General features: G+C 47.2%; 10 protein-coding genes across 10 annotated transcripts; all 10 read left to right on the plus strand.

The window, feature by feature from the left end:
* Nucleotides 1–502: 502 nt before the first annotated feature.
* On the plus strand, nucleotides 503–940 carry TbgDal_VIII8070 (hypothetical protein, unlikely; the record flags this gene model as incomplete). Its single annotated transcript, XM_011777838.1, has 1 exon — nucleotides 503–940. One exon carries the CDS (start codon nucleotides 503–505, stop codon nucleotides 938–940), a length of 438 nt encoding a protein of 145 aa, XP_011776140.1.
* Nucleotides 941–1030: 90 nt separating this feature from the next.
* On the plus strand, nucleotides 1031–1423 carry TbgDal_VIII8080 (hypothetical protein, unlikely; the record flags this gene model as incomplete). The annotated part of the gene is made up of 1 exon (XM_011777839.1): nucleotides 1031–1423. One exon carries the CDS (start codon nucleotides 1031–1033, stop codon nucleotides 1421–1423), a length of 393 nt encoding a protein of 130 aa, XP_011776141.1.
* Nucleotides 1424–1985: 562 nt separating this feature from the next.
* Nucleotides 1986–4682, plus strand: TbgDal_VIII8090 (hypothetical protein, conserved; the record flags this gene model as incomplete). Its single annotated transcript, XM_011777840.1, has 1 exon — nucleotides 1986–4682. One exon carries the CDS (start codon nucleotides 1986–1988, stop codon nucleotides 4680–4682), a length of 2697 nt encoding a protein of 898 aa, XP_011776142.1.
* A 707-nt stretch (nucleotides 4683–5389) lies between these two features.
* TbgDal_VIII8100 (hypothetical protein, unlikely) lies at nucleotides 5390–5695 on the plus strand (the record flags this gene model as incomplete). The annotated part of the gene is made up of 1 exon (XM_011777841.1): nucleotides 5390–5695. The coding sequence occupies one exon, from the start codon at nucleotides 5390–5392 to the stop codon at nucleotides 5693–5695; it is 306 nt and encodes a 101-aa protein (XP_011776143.1).
* Nucleotides 5696–6114: 419 nt separating this feature from the next.
* Nucleotides 6115–6573, plus strand: TbgDal_VIII8110 (hypothetical protein, unlikely; the record flags this gene model as incomplete). Its single annotated transcript, XM_011777842.1, has 1 exon — nucleotides 6115–6573. The coding sequence occupies one exon, from the start codon at nucleotides 6115–6117 to the stop codon at nucleotides 6571–6573; it is 459 nt and encodes a 152-aa protein (XP_011776144.1).
* Nucleotides 6574–6896: 323 nt separating this feature from the next.
* On the plus strand, nucleotides 6897–8576 carry TbgDal_VIII8120 (hypothetical protein, conserved; the record flags this gene model as incomplete). The annotated part of the gene is made up of 1 exon (XM_011777843.1): nucleotides 6897–8576. The coding sequence occupies one exon, from the start codon at nucleotides 6897–6899 to the stop codon at nucleotides 8574–8576; it is 1680 nt and encodes a 559-aa protein (XP_011776145.1).
* Nucleotides 8577–11565: 2989 nt separating this feature from the next.
* TbgDal_VIII8130 (hypothetical protein, conserved) lies at nucleotides 11566–14034 on the plus strand (the record flags this gene model as incomplete). The annotated part of the gene is made up of 1 exon (XM_011777844.1): nucleotides 11566–14034. The coding sequence occupies one exon, from the start codon at nucleotides 11566–11568 to the stop codon at nucleotides 14032–14034; it is 2469 nt and encodes an 822-aa protein (XP_011776146.1).
* A 1927-nt stretch (nucleotides 14035–15961) lies between these two features.
* On the plus strand, nucleotides 15962–16327 carry TbgDal_VIII8140 (hypothetical protein, conserved; the record flags this gene model as incomplete). Its single annotated transcript, XM_011777845.1, has 1 exon — nucleotides 15962–16327. The coding sequence occupies one exon, from the start codon at nucleotides 15962–15964 to the stop codon at nucleotides 16325–16327; it is 366 nt and encodes a 121-aa protein (XP_011776147.1).
* Nucleotides 16328–18473: 2146 nt separating this feature from the next.
* On the plus strand, nucleotides 18474–22058 carry TbgDal_VIII8150 (hypothetical protein, conserved; the record flags this gene model as incomplete). Its single annotated transcript, XM_011777846.1, has 1 exon — nucleotides 18474–22058. One exon carries the CDS (start codon nucleotides 18474–18476, stop codon nucleotides 22056–22058), a length of 3585 nt encoding a protein of 1194 aa, XP_011776148.1.
* A 1034-nt stretch (nucleotides 22059–23092) lies between these two features.
* TbgDal_VIII8160 (hypothetical protein, conserved) lies at nucleotides 23093–24013 on the plus strand (the record flags this gene model as incomplete). The annotated part of the gene is made up of 1 exon (XM_011777847.1): nucleotides 23093–24013. The coding sequence occupies one exon, from the start codon at nucleotides 23093–23095 to the stop codon at nucleotides 24011–24013; it is 921 nt and encodes a 306-aa protein (XP_011776149.1).
* Nucleotides 24014–24560: the final 547 nt, after the last annotated feature.

The following is a 24560-nucleotide window of genomic DNA, read 5'->3' on the forward strand; positions in this document are numbered from 1 at the left end:
TCCCATATTTTGGGAAGAAACAAGTTGTGATAAAGGCAGTCTGTATCTCATGGTCTGTACGAGCCTAGGGAAAAAAATGTAAATAGAATGTACTAAGCCAGTAAAGGTTAGGCAAGCGTACAGGCGCGGGTAAAGGGTCAGGAAAAGAGACTGAAATAAATGTGGGAAACTTGTGAGGTTGAGCAAGTCGGCTTCGTCCTTTCCTTCCCCTTCTCATCGTTTCCTCTATTGTTGCCATTAAATGAAATGACCCCATTGGGAGTGGAAAAGACGTTTGTGAAGGGTCCTTAATTTATGTGATGTTTTGCTGCCAGACGTGTTGCGTCGTACTCATTCGTTGAAGTGTATTGTGGCATACCATTCGTCGAAAGCAGTAGCAGCAACGCCAACAGCGTATCCCTTTTCTTCCGTTCTTATCTTTCGTTATTACAAGCGCGAGGGGTATCATTCTTCCTGCGCATCATTATCTCTGTTGGAGATCCTACGGTCCCGTGGCAAGCGTATGCGGATGCGTTTGCAACGTTGCACTTGTTACCAGCGTATACCGATAAGTACTCTCACAGGAGTTCGTGTTTACGTACACGACATGCTTTTCTATTTTTTCCCTTCTCCTGCTGCTTATTTTTCTTTGAAATACATACACGCACACGCCGGTGTTTTAAAGTCGTTAACAGACGACATGCGATTTCTTCCCGGTATGACTCAATATCCTTTTTTTTCCTCCGCCCCACACGTTCACCAATTTTGTTTTTCTGTTTCGTTTTGTTTTGTGTGGATGTGTTGTCCACTGTCTCCCCTCGACATTACTTTCCCCTTGGCACCTGCTTGCGTACGTTACTCGTGCTTTTGCGGTATCAGTCCCCTTACCTCATCTCCACCCGCTCTACCATTTCGATTTCCCTTTTATATCTTCTTTAGTTTCATGGCGTCCCCCGGTTGAATGGCGTTCGTGCTTCTCTTTTCATTTCGTTGCTGCTTCAACAGAACCTTCGGTGAGTGGAGACTCGAACAGTGACAGCAAGGGGGGTGTATGAATGCGTCGTCGGCGTCAGAGGCAGGCGAAATAAGTAAACAAAGGACACGGGCGGTTGCACGGGTGGTTGAATATAACATGCATACTGCTTTCACCCTCGATGTTGCTTCTTTTTGTGGCAATAATATGGCAATGAACGAAAATTTTCTTGTGACATTTGTTGTTTTGGAATTTATTAACATTATTACTGCTATTGTTGTTGTTTTACGGGTGAATTTGATTGTCATACGGCCCTTTCTCTTGCTCTTGCTCTTTTTTTTGTACACTGAAAATCCCTTTAGCGTGCCCCGTGAAGCTAGAAAAGGACGAGAGTATTTTAAGGATCTAGTGGAAAAAGGGAATAAGAAACAACAACAAAAACAACAAAAGAGGGACAAATCCAACTGTTGAATACGAACATAATTTTCAGCGTCAAATAGCCCAATATTTCATTTTAGCTAGAGGGAAAAGATCAGAAGGGCGAGATACGTCTTCCTTTAAATTTCCCTCTATTTGTTTAAGGACAAAAAAATATAATAGTCGATTGCTTAACCCACGCGAGGAGGCCACTAAATCTACGGGAATATACGCAAACCTATACAGTCATTGTGGTCGTGACATCGCCGTGTGGCCACTACTTCCTTATCCTCCCAAAGTAGGTGATATCAGAACACTGATTGTCGCGTGGTAGGCCTGTTTTTTTCTTTTTTTCTTTTTTTTTTGTTGTTGCCCCTTTTTACACTACTTGTGAATAGCCGGGGGAAGCGCCGCTGAAAGGGAAGACACATATACATATATACACAAGGTATACCCCCACAAAATTGTCCGCATCTGCGCTTACCGGTGTGTGTTAACGGTAAAAAAGGAGGAGGAAGGGAAACAGATTGGGGAAGAAGCAACAGAGATAATTATATAAATAAATATATAACTTTTCATTGGATTACATTAACATTATATATATAACATTTTTGCAATGGGTGCTGCTCCAAGCAGGGAGACATTACGGCGGGGGCTATACAACGTGCCAACACAGATGAAGAATAATGTTGACAGCTCCCGATCTCAAAGCAAACCAGACATTGTACTTATTCCGCTCATTAAAGAATACTTTCCATCGGCCGACTGCCCGCTGTTCGTGCAGTTTCACAAGATGCGGTGTGATCCGGGTGTGAATTATTACTTCCGCCACCCCCTGTACCCGGGTGATTTGAGCCGCATTCCCAACGTGCATAGCAATGATGCCAGGTCTTCTAACCGATCGAGAGATGCACTGTATTCTGAATTTGTGGAGCAGACAGAGGAGAGACTCTTTGATACAGATAAGGAGATGCGACAGGCACATGAGCTTTCCATGAGTGACAGGTCTGCCGGTGGATCCCCTTCCTTCCATATGGAGGGGGCGAAAACAGCAAACGTCGGGAAAAAAGTTCTTCCGATCATATGCGCAGTGGCTTTTCTCCACGATCGCGAGAAGTTTGAACAACTTCAACAGACTCAGGGGACTCCGGGGGGTAGCAGGGTGCCACATGTTTTGATGGGGAGGGAAAACTCGGATATTCTTGAAGGAAAGGTTGTCAACATCATCGGTTTCTTTGGTATGTTACCAAGGGAGATAGAGCGGAAACCGTTGACATCTCCGGTAATCTTCAGCCCCGTAAGTCCCGGATTAAGTGCGACCGGAAAAGGCATTGCGGCGCCAAGTATGTTGAAAAATTCTCTTTCTCTGCCATGTACAGCTAGGGGGCCCAGCCATGGTTCCTCACAAGACCTTCAGCAACTGATTGCACCGCTCTCTTCACAGGCTTCAGTGGCTAGTGGGAGCGAACTTCGCAACCGTCCCAGCTTTGTACCTACGCAGCACGTGCCACCTGAACGATGCCCGTTGACAGCATCCGCTGGTGCCTTTTCACTGGTGTCCTCTCTCGGTGGGACGCCAGCTCGGGAATCGTCGGCGAGACAGCGACCCTTCTTGCAGTCAGAAGGTTTGTTACGGGAAATGGACCAGGCGTCGTCTTACCGTTGCACTGCGTTGGAGGAGAGGCTTAGCCGATTTGGTTTGCCGGCACCTGCGGCGGCGGAGCCGCTTACAGCTGTTGTTTTTATGACCAAGTCTGCGGGAGAGCAAAACCTGTGTCGGGTGACTTTTGTGGCCGCCAAGACTTATCATGGCCAGCTGGTTGAGGCTGGGGTACTAAAGCAGCGTGGAAATGGCCCTTCACCACCACTGGAATCCGAAAGGCGGTATCTCCCACCTTTGGAAACATTTAGTTTTTCATCGCTGATGACAAACGTACCGTTTATTTCATTCGTGTACGAAATGCGTTGTCGCTGGGGACGCTTTGGGTTTTTCTCCCGACGTGTGGACTCACCGTCCTTACGGATGGGTTCTCTGAATGTTTCCTCCAGTTTTACTTATGGCTTTACGGGAGGCGCACATTCAGAGGCACCGAATCTGGAAGAGACACACAGGGGCTTCGCCATGTGGTTGACAAAAAACGGTGTGTTCCATGGCCGAATCGAAAGAGAACTGGCGGAACATCTTTGTTTTTGCATGGCAGAACAGCCCGACTTCATGTCAGTCCCAGCTGCAACACTCCCAATAGGTGGGGGTTACTGGCGGTTCCGTGGCCTTGTTGATCGTAACAACCCACGACCTATTCAGCTTTGTGGCGACGGCGCTGAAGCGGCGGACCCGCTTGATGTGTATGTCATGGGTTCCCCAGCGGTTGGTGGTTTTGACGAGGGTGATGTTTTGAAATATGACCAAACGAGCCGTTCGTGGGTGGCCAACCGGGACATCCCACTCGATGCCGTTGTCCTTGCGGCAATGCGGCCATTTTGCAAGGCTGCGCGCACAGCTCCACCCGATGACATCGGGTGGGTGACTATTGAGGTGGAAGAGCAAGACGAGATGGGGGTTGAAGACCAGGATCATCTTGAGACGGCGGGAAAGAGGGATATGGATACCGGGGCAGTTGTGCGCCAAGAGGACCGTGATGGTACTGTGGTGAGAAAACGAGTCCACGTTCGTGAAGGGAATTTCTATATCTATCGTTTTGAGCTGAATGGTGAGGTGCATTACCACGGTACTGTGCCAGATTTCGCGAATCCCAACAAAAAGAGGGCATCGCACAGCAGTTCTGTCGGGGCGAGGAGTGTAGCTCCCATGGGGCCAGCGGCTGTCGCACGGCGTTTTGATAATACGAACGAAAGGGGCCGTCAACATTCTGTTGGATCAACAGCAGACCGCAGCACCAACGAGCACTCATTGTCTGTGACTTCAACGTTTTCCCCCCCCTTTGTTGAGAGTTTTATGGGGAGCGAAAGGACGAGTGCAACGTTCCTAGCAAGCCCTCTCCAGCCCGTAAGGGAGGCCATCAGTCGGTCGCTGGGGACGGTCTCTTATTCTAATCGGGGCTATGAGTCAACCGGGAGCCAGTCCTCTTTTCCTGTTGTGCCTGTGACCCCAGATACGATGTTTCCTCCATCGAGAGGGCTGACAACGCCGGTGGCGCGTCGCAGACCGACATTTGTGCCAGTTGGCTCGGAGGTCGAGGTGGATGAGTCGCAACGGGACAATGAATCGGACGGAGGGGCAACAGCATTTGTCAGGCGCTTCATAGACTCAACGGTTTATATATGGGACTGGAGATATTGCGCAGATAGATAAAGTTGAGGATGTGTAGCTAGGGGAACAGGCACCCGAAGAATAAATAGGTTAGTAGCACGTTTTATATATCTTTATATATCTTTTTATATCTTTTTGTCTTTTTTTCGTTTTATTACCATGGCCATTATTTTCTTAAGCTATTATGTGTAAAACTTTGTGTTTGCATTCTTCGTGGTAATGGTCCCCTTGCTTTTTCTTTTCCAAAGCTGCTCTTAATTTAATGTGATATTTGTGTTGCCGACTTTTCTGTAGATAAGTATCCGCTTACTTCAGGTAAAAGATGTGGACACTAAACAACTTATTTTTAATTCCACGCTGCTTCTTTGTTAGGCGGGTGCGTTCCACAAATTGAAGCTTTTGCGTTCCGTGAGGTGTTGGTCAAAATTTCACAAATGGTATTCAAAAAAAAAATATGATGTGACACTCGTACAATGCATTAGGTTGATGCCATATCCTTTTCCGTATCCGTATTTTGAAACACTAAGGTGCTGTTGCTTTATGGGATGGACTCACTCACGTAGTTGTATCATTTACATTTCCCCCTTTTAACCACCATTTTTTCTTTCTTTAAATGCCTTAGCTCTCCCAACATTTTATTTAACTGACCGTTTTTGCTTTGATTTTGACTATTGGATGACACAGTTCCGTTTCTCACCAGCCCCTGCAGCGGGTATGCTCGCTTGCTAAGACCAAACATTTTTACCTTAATGCCCCCCAATATTGTTCTCTTTGATCGTAGCCGAAACCATCCTTATTTTTCTTCTCTCGCCCCTTTCTCAATCTTTTTTCGGTTCGCCTTAGTGCTGGTAACGAACACCTCCATTTTAGCAGAGCACACGCGCAAGAGCGCATGGATCAATAATCTGTTGGTGCGGGTTGTTTCCCGTGTGCATTTTTTTCGGTGTCATGGGAGAGTATTGGGGAGGCAGCCTATGATATTCCCGAAGCTGGCGGTGTTTACACGCTGTGCGCTGGCGAATGATCATTCTTATTGTTGTTTTCAAACAACCTAACAAAAAAGACAGGAAAACGGAGGTTGTATCTTGGCGTGCGGTTTAAACAGTCTTTGAGGCGAGGGACAGGGGGTAGGGTGTTGCTCATGCAGTAGACATTGCTTGTTTCAATGCTCAAAACATTCCTAGAAGGCGATGCTGAATCAATTACAGTCCTGATGCGAGTCTATGGAGGGCTGCACCTATCAGTGTTCGTTCCAACGAACGGTGGTAGTTGTGCTGTTCAGAACTGACCGGTGTCAAGGGACGACCCCGAGTTCGTCCCTACTACTGCGCTTAGGGGGGACTCCATGAGAATAGCGTTGCGCCGTTCCAGTTTCGGCAAATGCTTAAAAGCTTCGGTATCCCTGTTTACAATCGGCGTGCTGTGCCACCCGAAGTCTGCAGCGTATCTCTGAATTGAGTGGACTCGAGCCAATATGACGCTTTCAGGGTCGAGTGCACGCGGAGGCTTCCTCATTCCCGTCCACAGTATGGTCGGGAATCATTTCGCGTGCCGAACAAAAAGTCGTTTGTGTTTTATATCCTTGTTATACTCAACCCACTCCACGGGTGTTGCTTTGCTGGTCCTTGATTGCGCCTATTTACACCATACTTTACCTGGGAATTCGGGTTTGTTGCTTATGCTTTGTGATGCCGGGAGTTTGCCAAGGTGTTTCCCAACGCCTTGCTTCGACCTCATTGCGTCGGAGGTGATGGAGGTTGCAGCAAGAGTCAGTATCTCCGTGCATGCAGGTGCCATGAAAGGCGTTTTTTTGTCTACGGACCCTCACGCGATGTTACCACGTGCGATGTGTAACCCCATTCTGTCACCCATCTTGAAAAAGGATACTGGTGTTCACGCTGGTAAGGGGAAGACCCTTTGGTTTGTCGCATGAGTTCTCCGCGTGACCGAGTTGCTTCGGGCAAGAAGGCAATGCAGTTTCGACGTGGGCACCCTAAAGGTATCGTCTTTGACCCTTCTCATGCGGGGCGGAACCCCAACGGGTCTTGGGCTTTTGAAGTTATCACTCGAATGTGCACGGCTTGTAAGCTGACGGTTGGTGCTACCGCCATCGATCAGCCTGTTTTATACGCATTACCCAAGGAAGGGACTTCCTGTAATTCAACAGCGCAACGCCCTTTCGGTTCGGCTAAGGACCCAGCGTTCTCCTTACCTTCCGTATATTAAGATATTTTGTTTTTTCGATATAAGAAGGACATGCAGTTTTGTGGCGGGTTTGTTTGCCGCACACCACCACTACGATTTGCATGGAAGCAAACTTACAGCCAACTTCTACCATCACACTCCACGGTTCCCTCTGCGTACATATGCGGGCGTTTGCGCCAAGCACACCACTACTCCGGTCGATTTGCTTGTAGCGCTGCTTCTGTTGTGGTAGAGAGTCCCTCTGATGGAGCTGGGATCCTCACTTTCACAGCCAACACAGTTGATGGCGCTGCGCGTGCGCTCAGCGAAATAATGCATGAAGCTCAGGCGCTTTCTCATTCTGTGGAACTTCGCGCGTTGGAGCGCCTGGAGGCCATCCTAAGGCAAAACGCTGAGTTACTGGCATCAGCGGAGGCCCTTGCTACGGGAATATGTTTGCGTGAAGCTCGGAACTCGATTGGGTTGGCGGCAAACGTCGTCGGAAGTTGCGCGGAACGTCTGCGTGGGTGCCCCGCCTCGGTCACCGCCAGCGAGACCATTGATGTGGAGGACTTACTTCGTTCGTTGGGCTGCAGTGACAGGGGTATCAACTGTCACGGTATCAGGTGTGCAACTGGTGGAGGTTCCTCGGTAGCGCTGTGCTACACATCGGCCAATTACCCCCTTCAGAGAGGTGTTGAGGCTATTGCCGCCGCTCTTTTGCGAGGTCATGTGGTCGTCTGGCTGCCATCACTTGAAGCACCGCTCTCCGCGTTGTGGCTTATGCAGTTGCTTTGCCGCTCTTTCAGCTGCCAAGCTAACGAAAACGACAGTCGGAGTGCCACTAGTGATGACAAGGGCTGCGATCGGGGGGTTGGTATGCATACCGTGGAGCCTATAAACATCATTTTGTATCGCGGTGAACACTCAATTTTACTTGAAAAGGCTTTCGGCGTACGTGGCGCCCGTGAAGGCTTGGAGCTAGTAGGGTTGACGAACGGCTTTACAGAAGGCCAAACAAACCAGTTTTCCGTCCACTTGTCGGATGGCCAAGTGAGACGTTCGGATATTAGCGCCTTGTACGCTATTGATTGGCACCATCGGTTGACTAAACCTGCGGTTGCCATTGTTAGTGTTTCCCAAGGGGAATCACAGTCATTTTCACCTTCTATCCCATTGACGGCATGCGCGGCAGTGGCGAAAACAGATTCAGCGCCTACACACGTGGAATGTGTAGCTGAAAATTTCTTTCATCACGCCTTTCACTGCAATGGGAGAACACTGCACCCACTTCACGTGGCGTTCATTCCCCACGAGGATGTGCTACCGATACTCCGTTACCTTCGGGAGCGCATACGACAGGTGCGCATTGGGCACAGTCTTGACAGCAGTGTTGAGCTTGGCCCGCTTCCCACTTCTAAACACCTCTCTTTGGTGAAGGAACTTATTGAGTCTGCTACTAGCGGTGACGATGATGCTGGGGTCTGTATTCAACAGGTGTGCGGCGGGTTCGAGGTAGCGATGCCTGCAGGTTTTTTTTGCCTTCCCTGTGTGTTGTATGCCCGGCTGCCGAATGAAGCACCAGGTGCAGTTTCTTCGATGGTTGAACGAGTCATGAAGCTGCGCACGGAGTTGGATGAATTGGGAGGTGGTCCTGTAGCTCTTGTGTGCGCCTATTACCTTCGGCACCAGTTAGATGAGTTACACGTATGGAAGGACAACGCGCAACATTATGTTGTGCATGACTGGTGAGTGCGCGGCGATATATTTGAGGAATAAGTGGGGACGTGAGCAGATGCCACATTAAGTGTTGCGTGGTATGCCAAGTTAAATCGTACAGCTGCCGTGGAAATTAGGAGAAGAAAGTGCCGCAATACGCATTTGGTGTTAACAGTGAAACCGTGTATATGCTTGTGTGTGTGTGTGTGTGTGTGTGTGGAATTGGTGATGCGGAAAGGAAATGTGCCAACAGTTCGGCGGCCAAAAAGCGGTACGATAACCTTTGTCCAGTACGCGCAGTCTGTGTTACGTCGCGGAAGTGGAGTTTCTTTGTGCCACGGCTTGCCGTTATTGTTATTGTTATTACTGTTATTATCGTTATTATTATTATTAGCATCATCATCATCAGTATTAATCCATCTATTTATTTCCTGTCTGATGTTATGCCTCGAGCCATACCGCAATTCCCGCATCCTCTTTGCTGTTTGCCTTTTTCATCTTTCTTTCCTCTGAAGGGGGCACCGTGGCGAAGAAACGGCAAAAAGCGAGAAGGAAGAGGGAATAATAGGGAAGCAAAATCATTTGGGGTACTTGGAACAAGAGAAGGAGAGAGCAGAAAACGAAAAAAAAAATAGAAATAGAAAAAAGGACTCCAAGGGGGACGTTGTGCGCGTGTAGGTGCCCAGCCGAAGACAAGCAACTATTAAGCAAGCAAACAAGCAAGCAAGTGAAGAAGAGCAAGAGGAGACGAGAGAATAATACGTTAAGTGGCAGTTAGTTGTACGTATACGCACATATTTATATATATACATATACATTTAAGTACACATATAAAGTGAGGAAACAGAATAGGGCGGAGTGCATCTGTAAAAGTCCCATCCCCGTTGTTTAGTGCACACGCAAACTTTCAAAACGGACAAACGCGCGTTTCCGTGTGAAGAGGCCATTCTATTGCTGACACGTCTCCGCGTAGCACCTGTGCCGTCGTTTTGAATATTCGTCTGTTTTTTTTTCCTTCGTTTTCTTGATAAAAGAAGATCACATATAGTTAAATTTGACTTTTGCTGATTTAAATTTTTTTTTTAAAAGAAAAGAAAAGCGGTGTGGAATATACGTTGTTGCGGGAGGGGAAAGAAGAGACGGGAGGAAACAAAACCAGAGGTGTGGAAGCATCGAGTTCTATAACGGGAATAATATTAAATCATAGGGGGGGGGTTTGAAAACACGCAAACAGACAGGAAAAAGAAAACAACAATAACGAGAGGGGGAGTCCTGACGACGCACTGACAAGAAGTATCAAATCAGTATAGTTTTTCTTTTTTTTTTTCTTTTTTCATTTCTCTTTTTTCTTTTTTCTTTTGCATCTTTCAGCGACACCAGAGAAAGAGGAATAAATAAATTGTAAACTTCCTTCTGTACGCGTACTACATACGTATATACATACATATACATATTTATACATAGGAAAAAATTTCGTTTCTTTTTTTTTTCTTTAAATTTTCGTCCAGCAATCGCTCCTCTGCTTTAAACAAAACGGGACAAGGTAATAAAACAAGAGTAAAATAAATTGAAGGAAAGTAAGAGAGTCGTTTACTTTGTAACTTTTTGTTCTCTTTGCATCTGCATTTGCATTTTTCTCCTCTTTTTTGTTTTTCTCCTTTGTAATTTTATCTTTCATTATTAAAATCATAATTGTCACCATTTTCTACCGCCCGTCTTTCTGTTTCTGCTTTGCTCTTCGCGTGGATTCATTTTTTCTTTGTCACTAACTCCCTCAACTACAGTGTGTTACTTTAACACAAACCTAGCGGTTGTGCGTGTGTGTGTGTGTTTTAAATCTTAGATAACCCTCATTGTCATTTTTTTTGATTTATATTTTGCCACCGCAGAGTCCGTGGAAGTAAAAGAGAGGAATAACAAAAACGATAAATAATAGGAAAAAAAAGAAGGGGAAAGGAGAGAAAAAGGTAAAAAAGGGAGAAAAAGGCGTGACAGTAGTTGTGGTTGGAGGGGGACCCCGAATAGAAAAAAAAAGGAAGGAAGAAAAAAAAAAAGAGGGAAAAGGACGGAGAGAGAAAGAGGGATCCGGGAACGGCGCAATTATATAAAAAGATATACAACACACACGTGCTATCGCTTCTTTGTTCTGTGGTTTATACAAACACATTCACATCCGTATTAGTTTTCTTATTAATATATCGTGCCGCGCCACACATTTCTTGTGCAGACATATATATTTATACACATTTGTTTTTATATAAAGGGTGAGGAATTGAAGGAGTTTTTTTTTTCTTTGCGCCATCGATCTATTCGCTTTCACCACAAGTCGCCACCGTCATTGCGCCATTAATTTACTACTCGCGGTTATTCCATCAAGGGTGGAAAGGGAGGGATTGACAGGAGATAAATAAAGCAATTCAAACCTTTTTCTAAAAAAAAAAGTGAGAGAAGGAAAAAAAAGAAGGTGACGGGGTGAAAACAAGTAAATCCAATAATATAAGGAAGTATAGTTATAAATAAATAAATATATATTGGGGGGGGGCGTACAAGTTAGAATATAAAGGTATTTCCAAGTAGCTTACTCTTGACATCAGTTGTTTTAATAATAATAATAATAGCATTGACTTTAGGGTTCTTGTTGACCATTTTTTTTTTAAAAGGAAAACAAAATCGTTCTGCTTTTTTTTTTTCCGTTTGACTAAAAACCTTTCCCTACATTGTGGAGCGGGTGCCGTTTTTTCAGTGTCTTTTTTCTTTGTAATTTGATCAGTTGAGATCGGGGAGGAGTGGGGTTAAGGGTTAGGGGTTTGTTGGATTTTTGTCTTTTTTTTTTTCCTTGAGAAGAGACCCAAGTAAAGAAGGAGGAAAAAAAAAAAGACAGATTTGTAAAGAGAGGAATTTAGAACGGAAGGGACCCAACAGAGATAAAGAGGAGAGGAGAGGAGAGGAGAGGTGTGTGTGGTAGTTCCTTTTTTTTTTTCTTTACATTAATTTTTTCGTGAGGTGTGTGTGTGTGACGAATATGGGAGCACTGCCGAGCAGGGAAACACAACACCGCGGTTTGTATAGCCATCGTCATGGGCGCAATAGGCGGAGTGAAGTTATTTTAGTTCCTCTTACCAGTGAGTTCTTTCCGAGTGAGAGCTGCCCTCTTTTTACGCATTTATTCCAGGCGAAGCACCACCGCACCGCCAAATATTACTATCGAGCAACACGCCCCGCCGACACGGATTGGGAATCCGATTATTATTGTCAAACGACCGCCCACGTCCGTAATATCAACATAACTGATTCAGATGATTCCGCAAAGGTCGGACACTTTGAGACATTCTTCACGGATGATATCTCAGGACTATATCACAGACTCGTGCGCGAGACCGAGTACTGCATGTGTGAAACGGATGAGGAGCTTCGGACACGATACGAAGAGCAGATCCGCCAGCAGCAGCACCATCAGCGAAAGCAGCGACTGCAAAGACCGGAGAAATCAAGGGATTATGGGACTGCTGGTGGCCGCTCGTACGAGGAATATTTTGGATTTGCTTCCGGCGCTTACACCAGTGGCTACACTGATGCTTTGGCCTTCATGAAGGGAAGGGAGCAGCACACGCACCGCAATGCGTGTGGTACGCATGTAACTTCATCGAGTGCCTATTACCTTCGTCCTATTCCATGTGCAATTGTGTCGCGGTCTGAGGCACACAAATCTGCATCTGAGACTGGGGTTGAGTTCCTTGGTTCAACGGTTAAGGTGCTCGGTATGTTTGGGCTTCTTCCCTCCATAATCCCAGTGACTGTGCATGGCGAAGTGATGGAGCAGCATATGCTGAAGGCCACAATGTTCGTTGACAAGGATGTCGGCGACCAGATATTGGGTAACGTAGTGATGCTTGCTGTCCACATGTACGTCCGACAATGTATTGAGGCCCGTATCCGAGCTCCATACATTCCAATGGTTCCCATGATTCTTCGGACACCCATATCAAACATCCCGATGCTACAGTTTGTGCGGGAGATGCGAGTGCGTCTTCGTGGCTTGTTGGAAGGCGGTGCACCGCGCCGGGGCGGAGGAGCGGGAAGACGTGTGGGTTCATTCCACGGCACTGAGGGAACTCGCGAGGCGGTGGAGGCATCTTCCCGTTGTGAGGCAGATATACTGTACCTTTTTGAAGAGGATGTACCCAATGCCATTTCTGCCCACCAACTTTTCCTTGATCCGGTGGAGGCACAGTCACTAAGGCTCCACCCGGCACAGAACACCAATTCTGATGGCACCATTCCGATTCTCCTCATGTCGGGCGTGAATGTGCAGGCGGCACCACTAACACATCCCTCCGTTACGAGTATGTCACATGTGCGCGTCCCGCCGTGGGCGCTTGAAGGCGCCTCCGACTCTGCAGGCGGTGGACCATCTGAAGCGTCCCCGCAGCGTGAAGCCTTCCAGGCCACGTCGCTTTTGGCAACACGACGGAACCGCTTCCGCATTTGGGTGGAAGGTGGTCGGCTGTGCATTTGGGCGAGTGCCGCGTACGCTCGGCGGGGGTGTCTTATGCTCGCTCAGAAGCTTACACAGACGGTTGACAATAATCTTTTGCCAGTACCACGCCCGTGGAATTACCGTGGTCTTTTGCGCGGTGGTATGCCAATGCCGGAGCCAGAGCTCGCCAATGATGTGTTCATTGTGGCTGAGGACATGCCGAGTATGGGGCTTTATCAGGGTGACGTTCTCCGTTGCAGCACTCCCGTGGAGATCGCTGATCAGCAACAACGGCTGTCACTGCACGGAACATCCGCAACATCTTCGTCCACGTTACTCGAGGCGATATGTGTGCATAGCAAGAAAAGTGTGACCAGCGCCTCCACACCTATGGAACCGACGACACCCGGTGGGCAGCAAAAAAGTCAGGAGAGTTTTGCAGGCAGTCACCCCACTAATTTACTCCTACAGGATCCGGGCGAGGCCCCACCGAATGCCTTCTGGGTGTGCATTCCTTTCGACCGCGACTGTGTGAGTGCGGGACCTAATGAAAGACGGCAACAACAACATCAACTGGACACTGTGTCCCATCGGGCAACCAATGTGGAAGAGGTTCTTCTCTCGTGGATCAAAATAATTTCACTCAAGACCCGCGAAGCCAGTGAGGAGGATGTGTATTGGGTGCGTGACCCCACAACCGGAGCGCCACTCCGGGTGGATCGCTACGTTATACGCCGTGTGGAGCATGATGGCATGCGTTATTTCATTGGTGTCACCCCGCGCTTTGTTGGGCAACAGCGCCGATTGGAGAGAATGTTGGAAGACATCAAAGCTCAAGATGCGGGAAGTCCGGATTTGGACGTGGAGCGGGAGGGGTTTCACATGTCGCCCACACACGCTGGCACAGCTTTGGAGGGTAATGATGACGGCAGTGAAGACGATGATGCAGATGATGGATGCGCTGCCATGGCGCAGATGCTCAGCGGGCAGTCAAATATATTTTACAGGGAATAGCGCGGAGGTGGTGCTGGAGTGAATGAGAGCTCCTGCAGCTGTTGTTGTTACTTATTACCGCCACAATCGATATTAATGTACCGCCGCTTCCCGCGGGACCTCCTTTTTTTTTTTCTTCCCTTAACGTGTGAAAGCAGTTTTTTGTTGATATTTCTGCATATGGAGCCGACTCTTTCTACTTTTTCTTTTCGTTTTTCAAAAAAAAAAATATTCTTCGCTTTCTCACTTATATTCACTTACTGTCAGTAATACTTATGTGGGGGTTCTTTCTTTTTTCTTTTTTAAACATGTTTAACCGTGCGTAGTTGCGGGACTTCCAGTTCGCGTGTTCAGTGAAGGATATTGCGACAAAAGACGCACCAAACACTACGAAGTCAGCAACGAGCAAATGTACCGTAAAAAAAAAAATATGTGTAAACATGTAAATGTCGAATATCAATAATAATAATAATAATTTATTAAAGACACCATCGACAATCATTCACAACAGCAACAGGCAAGGCAGAATGGCTGAGAAGAAAATCATAACATGTTACTAATGAAAAAAAAAAGGACCAATGTGATTTAAACTCTTCTTCATGCCGGTGGAATCAATATGAGCTGTGGTGACGGTAGCCTAAATTGCTCACATCAAAGCTTAAGGAAGGAAAAATCAGTCTTTAACTTGGGTGATGGTCGCGGATGTTTATTGGACATTTTGTTTTTGCCTTTGTTTCAAGGGGGTGTGGGACATATATTTTTGTATTCAACATTACATATCATTCTTTTTGCTTTTGCTTTTGCTTTGCTCTGCTTTGCTTTGCTTTGCTCTGCTTTGATTTGCTTTGCTTTGATTTGCTTTGCTTTGGTTTGATTTTCCCTTTTCTCTTTTCTCTTTTCTCTTTAGTATCTGTTGTAATGATTCTTTCTCCTTTCTTTTAACATTTACTTACTGCACTTACTCTTTGCTTTATCAGTTGTTTCCATTCGCCGTTTTGTGCAACTGCATTTCTGTTATTGTGAAGCATGGGATTTATTCCTCTCCACATGTGTAAATCACATTTCATTTTACCTTCCCTCTTTTTCTCTTCTCTTCTGTTTTTTCTTTTCCTCCCTCCCTTCCATCCTCCGTTTTTTTCTTTTTGAAGGTTCAGTAGAAAAACGGTAGAAGTAAAGGATGTTGGCATGACTAGCGCGTTATTGCGTGGGTGAATGGACCGTAATGCTTTAAGTGGCGTTGTTTTGAAGGGTTTCACTTCATCTAATCTTTTCCTTACCAGAGTTTTGATGAATAGGGAAGTGGCCGCGCGTATTTGTGAGGGCCTACGTTGTGTTCTTTTTGTTTGAGATCAGAGACTTTACATATCTATTTAAGGACTTGTATGGTTAGTTATACCTTCGCTTTCTGCCGGTACATTAATGCTTCCACACTTCCCCCGTTGGTTTTTTTACTCCTTTCTTTTGGGCTTGAGACCGATGCGTGGTTAATCCGTTGCGTAGTGAGGGTGAAATAGCGACTTGATATGATGCCCTTGAATTATCTCGTTGGTTTAATGCAGGTCCTTCCCCTTCTCTACCTTAATGTACGAGCACCGGTTGTGCGTATACTCCACTGCTATTGCCGAACTGGTAGAAGCATATAAAATAAATCTATAATAACGCTATCTCTTCATATAATTCAACTGCTCCCGTCTCTCATCTCGGTTCTTATTTGTGGTATGTCTTTCACACGTGTTCTGTTTGATTGGCTGTATATGAAAATAAAAACCACAAAATAAGGCAGGATTGAAAGTGCTAGAAACAAACGAGCAAACAGCCTAAACACCAGCAAGAGCAACCACATAGGCAAACCTGTGAAAAAGAAATATAGAACTCTGGCCTAGTGTGAACGGTTTGTTCTAAATAAAAAAGTAGCATACAGTAGAAGCAAATAAAATAATTAGGGATTATGCCTCCTGCCCCGCGCTGCACGGGACAAATTATTTGCCAGAGTTGTCAAGTAACCCTCGCGTATCCCATCGGGGCCCCTTCCGTCCGCTGCCCGCTTTGTGCCTCCGTGACGCCCGTGAGGCAATTCAGCGTTTCATGTGTTCAATGCCGCAGTGTACTCATCTTACCACAAAACACCAGCCTTGCCATGTGCCCTCGATGCCGTGCAGTCATGAGTATTCCCGCATGTATACGCGACGGGCAGTCGAGTTTGTTTCCTCCGAAGGAATGTGTTTATATTGAGCGACCAATTAAAAGCGAGGCGTCACGGGCTCCGCCGCGTATTGCCGTTGGAACGAAACTCGACGATGATGATGATCTGTAACGTAAGCACTGCGGTGTGTGATCTTATTTGTGCGTGCGTGCATATATATAAATATATAAATATATATATATATATATATATATATTTATTTATTTATACATATAGAACCATGTACATATACATGTATGTGTTTCTATATGTATTGTGTTGGTGTACTAGAGTGTAACAGAAGAGTAAATATTGGGCGTTGTCACCGTTCAAATATAGTAGTGGACCTGCGGGACATATACGCTTTTGGTGATTGTGACTTGTGATGTTGCGGCACAGGCATATATATATATATATATATATATATATCTTTAAAAAAAGTATTTCTACTTACCTACTCAACCAGCCTCTGCATTCCCCTTCTTTCAGTCCACATTCTATTCTACTTTTTCTCTTTTTTCCTTTTTTTTTTTTTCGTCCCCCCTTCTTTCTTATGTTTATATAAACGTGTACTTTTTCTTTTCTTTTTGTTTCGGTGCCAGATGGAGATACAGCAACAGTTGCTTCCGTGCGACATTTGCCGTGCACATCACTTGTCCACATCTTTTTTGTTTTAGTTTGGTTGCAGGTTTTCTTTTTTAAATTTTACACGGTTGTGAACGGACGAAAATGAAGATATATAAAAAAAAGAAAGGAGGTTTTTTTTTTTGTTTGCTCTATTGCCTATGATTGAACGAGGCCAGTGAGAGGATGAATTGAGTGCTAAATGTTGTTGCATTTGTGTAGTGATGAAATACGGTGGGGTGTGTAAAGAGGAATGAGGGCACGTGATATTGTGTGTGTGTGTGTGGATATATATATATATATATATATATGGGTGAAGTAAGGCAAAATAAATTAAAATGTTTTTTTTTTTTTAAGAAAAAGAAAGAAGGTGGAAAAAAAAAAAGAAAAGAACATGGTAAAGCGATCAGAGGCGTTTTTAAATATTTATTTTTGCACAGTTTTGGAGGTTCATCAGCTGTGAGAGTAACGGCAGCAAAGGTGATGATATTGTATGACCGTGACCCAATTTAACACAAGCACGTGGGATATAGTTTTGAGCTGATAAGTTTCATAAACAATATTGCATGTTGGATTATAAATTCAACGGTGCATGCCGAGGTGACCCCAAAGAGGCGTAGAAAGAAGGATTCGGGCGGAACAAAAAGAAAATATACGGTCCCAAAATAAATAAACACATATTTATATGATTGTGCATTGTGACCACTAATGCTCCTTGTTTTTGTCCTTTTATTCACTGTTCGCATTTTCCCCCTCCTTTCCCAAAGGGTCTTTATAGTCACGAATCCTTTGGTCATATATTGCATTTCTTCCGCCTAAAGTAAGTGGGGTACTTTTAGGACAAATAATGCCTTCCCCATATACATATATATATATATATATACATATGTATATGTATATGACTCAGTACTTTACTGGGTTGTGCTGTCGTTTTTTGAAATATTGAGACGTTTCTTTCCCCTTTTTTTCTTTTTTACCACACCCCTCTACCCCACACATTTTGAAGGTGAAAGAGATTTGCGAATCACAAGCTTCTGCTTTTCATTCCTTAGCTCTAGTAACTTTTCTGCCCATCATTCACTTGCTTTCATTCAATTGTTTGAATGATTATTTGTCCACTTTTTGTTAACGTTTCTTTTCTTCCCCTCTCCCTCATCTTCGTACACCCTTTTTTCTCTCCTCTTCCTTTTCATCTTCAAACAAACAAACAAACGAACGAACAATAAATAAATCAATAAATAAATAAAAGCCAGCAGTGGAGATCGCAGGGGTGCAGAAGCAGCAGCAGCAACAGCAACAGCAACACGACATTAGGAGAAGAGGCGAACATACAATAGTGCACGGGGAAGTGGTGGTGGTGGTGGTGGTGGGACAGAAAAATTTACTCGTGTGTATAATTGTTACGTGTGAGGGTGTTTTCTTTTTTTTTTTTTTTTACAGAGCATTAGTGTTTTTTATACACCCGCATTTTTATTTCTCCCCCTTCGTTTTTGCTGCTTTGGTGGGCAAGGAGAGGAGGAACTGAGGGCAAATACGGTTAACGAAAACGAGTGTAAGAGAGTCTCCGCCGTTTTTTTTTTGTCCATCACTGCCACGTCTCCGGTGCCTTGATTGACGTCCCCAACAGCGTTTCCGAACAAAACAGCGTGTGCGCATGTCAACACCAATTGGTTCTCGCAGTCGTACGCATAGCATCCGAAGGGAGTCTGCTGCATCTTTACCACATAGTACTACGTGTAGTAGTGATAGTACCAGTCCCCCACGCGCGGTGCCTACAGACGGAACTGTGATGTGGTCGGGGAGTGACAGAACTATGATAGGTAATGAAGTTGCTGTTGGAGATGTAAGTGCTTGTAGTGGTGACAGTTGTAAAAAAAGCGGTGGGGATCGTTCTTTTGCCTCATACGCCAGGGGCACCAGTTACGTTGACTGCTCGGGGATTGGCGCTGTTGCAAAACGATCTTGCGTGGAGGAGGAGGCTTTCCAACGCGGCCGGATTTACCTTCAGCAACTAGAATCGTGGAAGAACCTCCGTGTGCAGGCCCTGCAAGAACAACCGGGGAGTCTCGCCTGTAGCCGTTCCGCTTCACTGCGGAGCCTCAGTACTGCGACACGGCAAGAGGTCGTGCTTTTTAGCCCACCTCGACGACAGCGTCAGCAACAACTCCTCTCAACAAGTCCCCAACTGCAGCAGGAGGCCACATCACCACAGCCACAACCACAGCCGCAACTGTCACCACCGCCGTCACCGGCTAAACAAGCGCAACCCCAGCTAGCGCGGCCACAATTACAGCAGCAGTCGCAGTCGCAGTCGCAGTCGCAGTCGCCACAGTTATCACAACCGCAGAGACCTTTCAATAGCAGGCGCCCGGGCGACTCGGAGTGGGGTGGAGCGCATCTACTCGAGAAGTATTACGAAGGTGAGGTGCGGCGAGTGGCACAACGCGGGCAAAGGTTGCAGGAACGTGAGTGGCGTCTGATGGAGCGGCAGTTGCAAGATGCCCGAGCAGCAGAGACTCGGGCAGTTGAAGAGGCTCGAGCCACAGCGGAACGAGTGCGGGGTCTGGAGGGGCAGTTACACGCAGCTCAGCAGGCGCTCGCGGGTGTGTCCGCTTCAGGTCGCGAAGCGCTAGAGGACTTACAGCTGCGTGATCGGCAGGTGGAGGTGCTTTCCATTGAAGTGGAGCGGCTGCGGATGGAGAACATGACTATTGCTGTGGAGCGCCGGAAGGTTGAGTCTCTCATGAAGGAGCGTGTTGGGGAGTTGGAGGCCGCAGCGGAAGCTAGTAAGCAAACCGAGGCGACACTGGCTGCCCGCCTGCAGGAGGCACAATACGAACTGAGCGGTCATCACCAGGTGCTGAGAGAGCGGGATGAAGCTCTCTGTCGTGAGTCACAAAGTCATCAACTTGTAGAAGAGCGGGTTGCAGAGATGGAACGCCAGCTTAAAGAGGCAACGAGCTTGGTGGATGGTGAGCGACAAGAGGCCAGGAGACAGGCAAAGAGGCAGGCGAAGGCGCTTCAGCAGTCTCAGGCCAGGTGTGAAGAGCTTCAGCGTCGTTACAAGCAAAAGGAGCGCGAACTCACAGAGCAGGCGGAACGCTACGAAGAAATTCTCGCGGCACGAGATGCCTCCGCCGCTTCGACCACCGCTCAGATAGAAAAGGAAGTCGACGGTTACAGACGGCAATACCGAGAGCTCCAGCAACAGTTGCTTCAAGAACGTGTTACCATGGCCGCAGTTGCCGAGACGCAACGGGCCGAAGTGTTGAGGTTGCGTCGGACCTTAAATGCGTTGCAGGAGGAGTTGTTGTTAGAGGCAGAGGATAGTCGCGGAAGCTTGGCGGCCTCCCGAAAGCACTTGCAGGGAGAACTTGCACGGGGTCGGCAGGCAGAGGCACTTCTACGAGAAGCGAGCGCAGAGGTGGCAAGGCTGCGGACAACTGTTGCAGACTTGCGGCAGAAACAGCATGGATCGGAGGGAGTACTGCATGATTCGCCAGCTCAACTCAGCCCCAAGCAAAAACAAACTAAAAAGCAGAGGCAGAAACAGCGGCAACGGGACGACCCACCACTCCCCGAAGATGAACCAGTTCCGTTGCCTGGTGACACCACGAGTTTGCTCTTAAACGAGTGTGACGACGTTAATAATGATGATAGGTCGACTCATCATCATGGTTCATACCACTGTAATGGTGGGGGGCATAACCCTCAACAGTTCCTGTTTCCTTGTAAAAAGGGTGACGATGGTGAGGAGCGATCTCCTAGTGTGCGCAATGGTACCGTGCCCCATGCAGTTGACAGGCCCAGTTCTTCGCTATCACGTGGTGAGCAGGAGAATGCGCAGGCGAACGGAGAAACTGCGCCGTCGCCGGAACCATCGTACACCTGCACGGAATCGGCGACATCAGATCTTGTTAAGTGCATAGAGGAGCGGTTGGAACCGCACCTGGCTGCGTTGCAGACAAAAGTAGTCGATGCGGTGAGTGCGCTCACGTCTGCTGGGGGTTATGGAGTGCCAGAGGAGCAGCCCCAACAGCCACATGACGACAAGTACCAACTGACGCATTTAGTCAACTCGCCACCCACACGACGTGGCACAGCGCCACAAGTGGCAGATGCAGCTCTTACGCTGGGCTGCGTGGTGAAGCTCCTCGAAGCTGTATCCACGCTAAATGTAGTCTTGCCGTACTTCGAGTCTCTGTCCTATCAAGCAGCTGCCGACGGGGTGCTTCGTGGCATGGATAAGCGGTTGGTAGAGTGTTTGCAGCAACAGCAGCGGTTACTGCGGTTCGCCATGCAGAAAATAGATGAGGGACGAGGGCAAGGGGGGAGTCCTCCCGCGTCCAATGTGTTATCTGTTTCCAACGTTGCCGTTGGGGATCCGCTCATCCCTGCATTAACAGTGGCTTTGGAGGAGCGTCTCGAGACATTGTTAGCCATGGCTGACCTCAGCAACTGGGCGGGGGCTTCGTCAGACCCTGCGACGGTTTCTACGCGCCCGCAGTTTGAAGAAACTGGCAACGCTTCGGTGTCCGCAGAGCCGATGGCGTTGAGGCAAGTGACTCCGTCGCCACGTGATGAGGATCACGCGTTGCAACAGCTCGGGCCGGCACAGTCGCCGTTATCGCCCCCCAGGCGGTCGCGCACTGGTGATGTGCGGTCTCGACACACTTTTGGCGCTGTGGGCGGCAGACTTGAAGTGTCGGAAAGTGGCGCCGGCATCCGCCGATTGCCGCTGCCCTCTGTTGTTGACATCATATCTTGTTCAGCACTGGGTGCGCTTAATCACAAGAGCTTCTCGATGGATCATCGTGCAGCTCCAGCCAGCGCACTTTCATCATGCTCTCCGCCGTGTTTCACCTACACCATAAGAGCTGTTGCACCTTGCACTAATCTTCTCGTGGGACTTTCTGACGCGCAGTTGCCCCTTGAGGTGTTTTCCCCGGCGCTGAACTCCTTGTCATACCCAAACTGTTATTTCCTTCACTTGGGTCGCGGGACGCTGTATTGCCCTCGGCTCTCCATGGCTGATGTGCCGTATCCTAGTTTTATGTGCTCAGGCCCCATACTCGTGGATGAGGAGGTTACGTGTGTTCTGGACGTGGCTGCCCGGACCATTCGGTTTGTGCGGAGTGGTGTGGACTGTGGCGTCGCCTTCAACGATGTGGAGGTTTCGCTTCCACTCTGTCCAGCGTTTGAGTTTGACTCGAGCGGTGGTGCCATTGAGTTCAGGTAAGTTGAGCGTCATTTGTTTCAAATGGCGTCTGTTTCTCTTCTTATAGATTGATTTCCCTATAGTTTTTTTTGTGTGTTTTGTGTTTAAGCTCCCACGTGCTCGATTTTATGTTGTTTTGTAGTTGATGTGAGGAGATGTAGTGAAGCAGTTGCAAGTGGGAGACGTGGGGGAGACCGATGAAATGATGGGTTTGTGTGAGCCAGTCATTTTAATATTTCTATTTTGGGAACTGAAGTGATCTCCATGGGTTATATTTCTTCAAAATAAGATTGCTGACGACGCCAAGTGGATAGAGGAATATCCAACTTAACTTGCTGTATAGTCGTTAGAGATTACTTTTGTCGTCGTTTTTGTTCCCCTTCCATCTCCTTGTAACCACGTTTTTTTTTTCTCGTTTTTAAAGATCATACTGCGGCGCCCTCGTTTTTGCACGCAACTTGCGTGTATTCCATCGGTTACCTCTGGGGTCGTTTGTCTAGCAGTACTTTTTTTTTTTTTCCACCGCCTGCTGATGTGTTCATGGTTGGGGCGGCGGGCATATGCGTGGCGCATTCTAGTTTTGACCATTGATGTACAATACAGGTGAATTGGTTGTGTTGGTGCATTTTGATTGCTATTGGTCTGTGTGTGTATACATATGGTATTGCTTAATGTTACACGCTGAGTGGTGTGAGGCACTCCTGATTATTGATCCAATTGCTGCTGTCGCGTTTGCCTCTCGTATGCGTTTTTGTGTTTGTGTTTGTGTGTGTGTACACTGCCATTTGCGAAGTCCATCTTGTTGCTTGCAACAGGGCCACATTGTCGTCGTCTTAACGTCGCGAAGTTTTCAACCCCATCATTTTCTATACTGATAGCAGGCAAGGACGAAATTCCCTCAATAGAATCGACAGAACAAAGAAAGGTGTGTGTGTGTGTGTGTGTTTGTGTGCGCGCATTTATTGACAGAGGCTAATCCGACAGATTATCTATCTTTTCCGTCATTATTATTATTATTATTACTATTATTGTCATTATTTTCGGAGCTATCCGTGATGCTCAGTTCCTTGGATCACACGGCTACAGATGCCCTTCACAACTTCCAGGTTGCCCTGCGGCGCTCGCAGGAGGCTCTGCAACAGGAGGAGGCTCGTTTCAACCAACTCACACAAGCGATTCATCAACAACAGGAAGTTAACAGTACACATCGTGAGTTTATTCGTGGGCAGCAGCAGCCGCGTCTCGACGCTCTCCATCGCGAAATCACTCGCCTTCGGTCGCTGCTCGATCAACAGCGGGAAGAGGCGGGATCTCAGCAGAGTCACCTTGAGGCAGTGCGGCGGCCGCGGCGTGAAGGTGAAGCGAGGGACCGGGAACTACGTCGCAAAATTGAAGGACAGCGACGTGAATATTCACGACGTGCTGCGGCTGTGCAGGCTGCGTTATTGCAGTGGTGGAATCCGCAGAACAGTTTGGAGAATTTGTCTGCCGTTGCTGAGCAGCGAGTGTTGGAAGCTGAGGCGCTCCGGTGCCAAGTTGCGGGGTTGCAGACGAGGTTGCAGGACCTCACCGCAACGGTGGTGGGGGAGGCGAATCAAAACCGCAACAGTGCCGGAACTGACAGCGTAGAAAAGGAGAGTAACACTGACAATGTTGCAGGTAAGGGAGGCGAGGCATCTGCCGAAGACCAATGCGATGGTGAAGGTTGTGTAGAGTCGCTTCGGCTGCGACTTCGGCAGCAGCAAGATCAACGTGAGGCTTTCGTGCAGAGCTCATCGGAGAACATATCTTTCCGCCGCAGAGTGTTACAGTCTCTTAAGGCGGACTTGCAGAAACTTTGTGCGGCGGTGGAAACTGCAGACGCCGCCCGACAGGAGGTGCAGCAGAAACTCCGTGGGGCATTGAATCAACAGAGTAACACCCGCGTGGTGTGCTGCCGGTGTGGACTAGATGTTGTTGGTTCGTTTGTTGCTTGACAGCCCAGCATTTACCGCTGTTGCTGTTGTTCTGGGAGGTATGCTCACGATCCCACAGATGATCAAACCTGTCGTAACAGCTCGTTAACAATCGCAAAGGTTGCTCACGGTGACCCGTATATATGCTTTGTTTATCCGTTTGTGTAATACCCTTGTTATTTTCAATCCTTTTTAAGGGCCACTTCCTTTTCGTTCATTTTTGAGTATGTGCTAAAGCATGCGTGTGCAGTTTCTCCCTAATTCCTGGATCTAAACATTTTGTTTTCATTTGTTATTTTTACCGTTATTTTTGCTATTGTTTTACCTTACTATGCCTATGCACCCCATGCTCGGGTGCTCTTCCCTTTTGGTTAACACGCCGCTTAGTGCACGTATATGCGAGCGCGGACGCATACTCTACATTTTCTTTCATTGTTCGTTTTCTCTGTTTTTGTTTTGTTTTTACCCTACTCCCTTAAGTCTCTGCATTCTGTGGGCCTTTCCCACGCAATTCCTTCCTTTCCCTTCATATCTATTTCCGTCTTCCATCTTCAATTTTCATTTTCAT

This window comes from Trypanosoma brucei, chromosome 8 (assembly GCF_000210295.1).
Source record: "Trypanosoma brucei gambiense DAL972 chromosome 8, complete sequence".
Lineage (NCBI taxonomy): Eukaryota > Euglenozoa > Kinetoplastea > Trypanosomatida > Trypanosomatidae > Trypanosoma > Trypanosoma brucei.